Source organism: Montipora foliosa, chromosome 1, assembly GCF_036669935.1.
Source record: "Montipora foliosa isolate CH-2021 chromosome 1, ASM3666993v2, whole genome shotgun sequence".
NCBI lineage: Eukaryota > Metazoa > Cnidaria > Anthozoa > Scleractinia > Acroporidae > Montipora > Montipora foliosa.
In genome coordinates this window covers 30108107-30115606 of record NC_090869.1, presented here as the reverse complement: position 1 = coordinate 30115606, position 7500 = coordinate 30108107, and the positions used below count along the sequence as shown (strand labels likewise).

The 7500-nt window shown below is 37.5% G+C and overlaps 1 protein-coding gene across 3 annotated transcripts in view; it reads left to right on the top strand.

Moving 5' to 3' along the window:
- The first annotated feature begins 43 nt into the window (after positions 1 to 43).
- Positions 44 to 7500, top strand: part of LOC137996230 (importin-4-like) — a 43016-nt gene continuing 35559 nt past the window's right edge. The window contains exons 1-7 of one of the 3 annotated variants that reach the window (XM_068841648.1): positions 44 to 178; positions 252 to 338; positions 3759 to 3838; positions 4534 to 4575; positions 5304 to 5334; positions 6253 to 6354; positions 7185 to 7321. In XM_068841648.1, coding sequence (XP_068697749.1) covers positions 116 to 178; positions 252 to 338; positions 3759 to 3838; positions 4534 to 4575; positions 5304 to 5334; positions 6253 to 6354; positions 7185 to 7321 — 542 coding nt within the window. In that variant the 5' untranslated portion in view covers positions 44 to 115. Of the gene's footprint in view, positions 179 to 251; positions 339 to 2471; positions 2627 to 3758; positions 3839 to 4533; positions 4576 to 5303; positions 5335 to 6252; positions 6355 to 7184; positions 7322 to 7500 lie in introns of those variants that run through there. The other 2 variants (XM_068841654.1, XM_068841662.1) reach the window with 2 other exon arrangements.

Sequence of the window (7500 nt, the reverse complement as noted above, 5' to 3'; positions counted from 1 at the left end):
GGAGACTGAGGGAATACCCGTGGGACGGACCGTGGGACGGTCCGTGGGACGCGGGACAAAGTGTGAATAGGTAGCCGCTGTGTACTGCGGGCGTATTACCAACGAGCACAAAAAGATGGCGGATCTCGAAGAAATTCTTCTGAAACTACTTATCCCAGATAATACAGTAATACAGCAGGTATTGGACACAGTCTATCAAAACCTCTTATACTCTTATACTCGGTAGCTGTATTTACGTGTTATTTTCTTAGGCAACAGCTGAACTCCGGGAAGCATTCAAAAATCCCGCTGTTGTTTCTGGGCTAGTAACTGTTCTTGGTTCGTCTCAAAACCCGCAGGTGAGATAATGCTAGATGCGAGGTGATGTCTTTTGTTCCCCTGACCTCAACAAGTGTGGATTGATTAGATTTTACTCACCAGTTCTGGATTCTTTGCTCAATTATTTATGTTAGGTGAAGTGATTAATTGTTGTTTTATTTTAATTTTAATGATATGGGTCACGCTATAATCCCGAGGTCAATAATTATTGCAAAAAGTTTGACTGACAAATGTCGATTAGTTCTTACAATTACTTTCTTTGAGTAAGTATGCTGTTACCTCGACAATTTTTGTTAAAGGTATCGCTCGCATTTTGCCTTTTGCCATTTCAATTATTCGAATTTATCGTACACACCGTAGATCGATATTGCGTAAGTAAGTAAATAAGAACCTTTATTTGACTTCCAATTACAGATAGCAACCAATTATGCTAATATTGCGTACACCTTCCAATTCATTGGACAGGGGACGGCCCATTCAATTTTTCAGTGGCCCTGTTTTCACGAGCGGTTTTTCTGGTCGCTTAGCGAGTGACAACCGAAAATCCCGGGAAAATAGTTCCTTTCCCAACTTTCTTAAAGTTAAGCGAGTCGGCAAATTTCCGCACAGGTCCCTACCTCATTATGCACACACTCCTTTGTTTCAAGAAAACAATGGCGACTGACAATAGACGTCCTTTGGGACTGTGGCGCTTTGTTCTTTCTTTTTAGAGGTTTTTTTTAAGTCTATATGGACTTTAAAAAAGACGGTCGAACTTCTGTCTGAAATACGGAAAATCGAACAGTTTTTCCTGCAATTTCGGCACTTTTCCTGCAATTTTACCCATTTTTCAGTTTTAGAATAAGCGCAAGAAGTGGAGTTTCAAGCAATCGTTGTAATAGGGTTCAGATTCGCAAACAACAAACAAACCGAATAAAAGTACTGTCATAAGAAATTTAATGGCTACCTGCTCTTTTTATCGTGAAATTGTTCTTCCTGTCTGCTTAAAAATTTGCCGAGACACTGCAAAGTGAATATTTTCTTCCTTTCCTGTATTCAGGATCACGAACGGTGCATTTAGTGGGATTTTACGATTTATCGCTCTTTGTAGAGATCGGCAATATGCTCAATGATACTTCCAAGTAAATAACTTTGGTAGAGATCCATGGATGTTCCCGTACGAGGAATACTTCGTTTCACTCCCCATCATGTCTTTTCAATGCCCTGCTGTGGGCTCGTTTGTCTGGGTCGACAAAGTTTAGGCGATGGTTAACTGTGAGATTATGTTAGCCCTTGTCTTGTAGGCAGTTGTAAACTTTCTGGCCACAGGTAGCTAGGGCTAATATTTTTTCAAGGAAAGTTTACGGTCAGGAAATTAATATGTGTTCTGGCGGATTGAAGGCTATCCATTGCAGTTTTTCCTTGAGCATCGCGAAACAGATCCATCTCCCGATGCGTGTTTTCACACAGGTTTTGGACACGGAAGACGAAAGTAAATTGTTTTCTTTGCACCACTCTATGCACAACTCTGGAAAGGCTATAAAGCAAGGACAATTTCCAAATGATCAAATCTCCCATTGCTGTGACGCTTTTACTTCGGTAGCCATCTTGATTATTAGGAAGACACAAGTTTGCTTCAAAAGAAGGGAAACATGAAACGATTTTAATTGCAATGAACTCGTGCATGAAAGTTTCCCATGAAAGATGCACCAATCAGACTTTAAGCGTGGTATACTCTTCCACGCAGTGAACTTATGAGTGTGCCGCACACACGGGGCATGAAGGAAAAGCAGGTCACAGTTCACAGCAATACTGGAAAACCTAAAACTATCACAGGGACTAACTTTAAGCCTAAACAGTGCCTTAAGTCGTAATTAGGGTTACGGTTAGCATTATTAAAGGGATGGGTTGTTTCAAGAGTAGTAAAACAGGGATCTCTTAACGGTAACCTACAAGTGTAAGTTCGATTGTAGGTGCTCGGCGCGGCACGTGTATATAACTACGTATCATTGTTATGTAAATAGTCAGCCAGAATTCAAAATAAATATCCTTTTCAAGGTTGAATTAGCAACTTGACACGTTAGCTCAGTGGTAAAGAACAGGGACAAGTAATCCAGTGGTTTACAGTGGGTCGGAGTTCAAGGCAAGCTGCGAGTGACATATCATGGGATAAAATGGCAGAAAAAGCCGAGCGGGGTCTGGAAATAAGACAAGACGAAGGGATAGAAAGAGGAAAGCTGGGACAAAAACGAGTAACAGTGTGGGCGATGAAGGGAAAGAAGAGAGAGAGGGAGGGAGAGAAAAAATGAGATCCGTTTTTATTCATCCCGTAAGTACAAATTACCCATGTATATATTCGGTTCTCTTGGGTATACGTATTGTTCTACAAAACAATAGCACAAATTAATAATTAATTGATTCTGCATGCATAATGAAGTAGGGACCTGTACGGAAATCATTCCATTTAAGCCACCAAACTAGGTAGCTTGAGCGAGCTGGCAATTACTTTCGGCCAATGAGGAGTCATTTGCGGTTGCTCTAATCGGAAATACAACAAGCGTGCTATTTTTATTATTTTTATTATTGTATTGGCACATGCTCTCTCCTCATTCAATCTTACCCTTGAAAACACGTATCATTTTTAAGTCTCTCAACGAAGTCTGCAAACAAACTACTTTCACGAATGGGGAACTTACCCAACAGGACGGCTGGAAGACTCAGGACGGCAGAATGACGAAAATATGTTGCATAAGATTGGGAATGCACAGTCTCGTGAGGCATTTTTTCATCATTCTGGGGTCCTGAGTCTTCCAGTGGTCCCATTGTGTAATATCCCTAATGTTAAGCGAGACAACGGCTGTCATGAAAACACGGCCAGTGGAAAGTGGTTGGGCAAGGGCAAAAAAAACCCAGTACAAAAACACTTTGAAGCAAGCAAGAAGAAATTGCTTATCCCCCTCCCATTAAAAAAAATAACTAAATATGCTGTATACATTATGAAAATCAAGCTTTAAGATTGTGACTCATTGATGATGGCTTTCAATTGGCTTTTAACAAATAATTTTTGGGTAGCATTCTGCAGAAACCCACCTTTTCACACTCTAAAGGTTCAAAGGTTATTAGTATGAGGAATGAGGAAAAGAATACTATTCTGCCAAAGTGAAAACCCTGTCTAAGTGAAGATTTATTGCCTTCGAGAACTAAGTGAATAAATTATTATTAACTACTGGTGGTTATTATGATAATCAATCCTCTCCCCTTTCAAAAAAAAAAGAAAATAAAAAATGACTTGCCACATATATTTTTCTTAACAAATATTGGAATTTCAAAATCTTTATGACTCCTAACCATTCATTTAGCTCCAAATACCTCATTCCTTAAAAGAAAAGAAATCCTAAATATTATTTGAAAGACAGAATTGTGAAATGTTTAAATGGAAGACCTGTCTTTATGTGTTTTAGGTGAGACAGTATGCAGCAGTTTTGTTGAGGAGAAGGATCGTCAAACAATGGACAAAACTGAGTCCTGAAGTTCATACCATGTAAATGTCAATAATTACTTAGCTGACCACTCCCTACCAGGGCCTTTCAGGGTCAATGAAATGTAATGATTCAACAGAACAACTTTTGTTAGAATCCCAACTGGCCAGATTCAAATTAAACCAGTTTGCTATTTTTATTAAACACGGCTGGGCAGTTGAACCGGGAACAACTTCAGCCATTTGTCGGATCTCGAGGTATTAATACCTGGACCAATCAGCTGCTCTGCCTCCATTGATTGGTGACCTACATGTATTTTAATGGGTAATAATAAAAATTGACAGAATTAAGGTAGAAGGCAAACCAGTTAGCTATTTACCAGACAAGTGCACATGGTGTGGTTCAAATTTGTTCTTGGATTAAACTTTTCAAGCCAGTTTGATTTTGATTTTCCTTTGTGTAAGATTCATCATCGTAATGTGAATCAAAGGAAATTCAAATAATTGAACTGGTTTAAAGAACTTCGAACCAGGTAAAAATTTGAACCACTACACATACAACTATGTACACATTTAAATCATACCCTCCTTCATGTAGAACAGCTAAAGCCAGCATCAAGAGTGTGACATGAATAGAGAACCCACTTGTCAATAAACTGTACACTAATACTAAATGCACTTTTACTGCATACATGTACATGTAGCAGAAGAGCTGAGTACCTTTTGAAGTAAACATAATTTCTTTGTAAATATTGTAGGGTAAGAGAGTCTCTTTTACAAGTGTTGCTTCAAGAACCTGAGTAAGCATTGGATATTTAGAGGATAATACATGGCTGCAGGGGGGTACGAATTTTATCTTTAAGTGCTGATTGTATCTCTCACGAATGAGTGCGAGATACTGTAAGCATGAGAAGATAAAATTCGTACTTCCACATGGCCATGCAATGCTCTGTTTACATGTATCATATAGATACTGATGAAATATCAAAACAACTTGTTATAATAATTATTTTTGAAATGGCAAAAGAGTGGTCATTAACCGCTAAAACATGCATGTTGTGTACGATGAAACTAGATATTAAAGTTATAAAAAATAAATCATGAAAATGTCCAATGGAGTCACAAAAATGTAGACTAAAAATATTCATTATATTACAGCACAAAAGTACATGTATCTTACAAGGAAGGGGAAGCTTGCTTTTTATTGGCTAATCTTATTAGTTACCATGACAATGCCTACATCCTCACATGTGAAAGATAAAATCAATATCTTCACTGCATGCAGTGAAGATGTGATTTTTTAGAAAAAGAAAAATACTAGTATTTCACCAGTATCTACATGTATATACCAGTAACAATATGTTTTCCCTTGTTTTTATCATCGTTGTCATAATCCTCATCATCATGAAAACATTTAATTTATTGTTGTTTTTTAAAGAAGATAACAATATGAAATTCATTTAAATACATGTATTAAACTTGGTGTTTGGCTTCCCACAAACAGCTTTTATTGCTTCATCTTTTGTAGGCCTGCTGTCAGGAACTCTGCAGCACAAGTAGTAAGTATCCTTTTTTGTTTTTTCTCCTTAATATCATCAACATTTCATTTTGTGTTCCATTGACTACACACATCCTTATAATTTGATTTGGGTAGATGAGATAGTGCTGATCTCACAAAATGGCTGTTATTAATTTGAAATTTCACTCAGGTGCAAAATAGTAAATGTCTCAGACTCTCATATGTCTGTAGAGTTACGGATGTATGGCTGGAATAGAGGCCAGCTGTTGATGTACACCACATACAGTTGGTTGAGCATCAGACTGCCATGCGGGAGGTCATGAGTTCGACTCAGGCTGGACCAACACTCAGGGTCTTAAAATGACTGAGGAGAAAGTGCTGCCTTTTTAATTAGACCAGCAGATGGTTAGATTTTCAAGTCTTCTCGGGTACGGACTATACACCATATGCCCCTTCTCACAAATATCTTCGGTGTTCATAAGTTCCCTGTGGGACATTGAAGAACCCACTCAGTATTCGGGATTAGAGTAGGGGATGAAGTTCCTGTTGTTGTGGCTGTGAGTGTATGGGTGGGTGGGTAATAGCAAGTCCATATCAGCTGGATACTGTAGCTTCCAAGACTTCTACCTGCTGAAGCAAATTAATAACAAACAACCAAACAAATGTACATTTGACCTGTACAGCAAATTGGAAATACAACTTAAAATCAGATTCTTCTATACATGTGCGTGTACGCATACGCACAATCATATAGATGTCTTGTTTTGAAAACCCACAGTAATTTTGTATTTAAAACTGGTCATAGTCGCAGTGATTCCAATTTTTAACCAGATAAACATGCACACAGGAAGGCTGAAAAGACAGAATGATTGTACAGTTAAAATTGCACTGCCACATGTTTTCAAACTTTCAAGACCTTGGTTGAATAGACGAGTATCATTATTATTATTTTTATTAGGTTAGTGTGATGGCTAAGCATGACTTACCTGCAAATCAGTGGCCAGAACTATTTCTTTTTCTTCAAGAACATGTCAAGTCACAACAGCCACTACAGAGAGAGGTTAGTCGCAGATGAAACTTATTTTGGTGGCTTATTTGTGTCCTGTTTAAGCCTACCTCTGATTATTATTATTATTATTATTATTATTATTATTATTATTTTTTTTTTTGTTATCTGAAAATTGATTAAAGTTAAAGTTATATGTTGAATAGAGTTCTTGTTTGGTAGACAGTGATTGCAGCTTAAAGCTAATTTTGATTGAAAGAATATATGAAATTTTCATATAATTATTTTGAACTGCGGAGTATGTGGGTCTCATTAAAGTGATAAATTGTCGCATTTATGAAGCAGCTTGGGGAGTTGCAAAAGTCACCTGAAAAAACCTAGCCTTGAACGGGACTCTACCATCTGAGCTATCAAGCTATCTGAGAGATGGTCACTTGTTACATAACGTACAGGTGGATTTTTTTCGGACTACTTTTGCAATGGCTCAAGTTGCTTCAACTGAACAATTTTTTTTGAAATTACATTCAAGTTGAGCAGCTACAGCTGTATTCATATTCGGTCTTTTGCTTTCACAAATACCACAATCTTTGCAAAATCCAAAAGTTGTTGAGACACCAACCTGAAAGAAGGCATTTTACCCTGTTCCAAATACATAAGTGATTAAGCCTACCCTTATATCTCTTCTTCCCTGTTCTATTGTATTTTTCTCCAAAAAGAGCAGATAGGGAAAAAGGATGAACAAGAGATTAAAGTGTCCCTTCACTTTTGAGGAAAATTCCAAATCATCAAATCAAGACATTAACTAAGGAGCCACCACATCTTCTATCTTCTGCTGGCCTTGTATGTTACACGAAATGTTAAAGATCAATTTTCTTTCATTTCAGATGGGCATGTTTCTTCTAAGCTCTATCACAGAATCAGCAAATGAGCAGTTAAGACCACACTTCCCATCGCTCTTCCAGCTTTTTTCCAGTACTTTAGAAGACAAGGAAAGTAAGCTGGTTCCATTTTATACTATAAGGTGAGAGTTTCATCCATTTTATGCATTTGTATATTATATTATCACAGTGACTTTTTTGGGCATCAATTTTTTTCTTTTGTTAATATAATTATTGTCAAATTGCAGCCAATTTTTTTGGTAAAACATGTGCATTAATTAATTAACCCAATACCTCACGCTTGCAAACATCTGAACCTGAA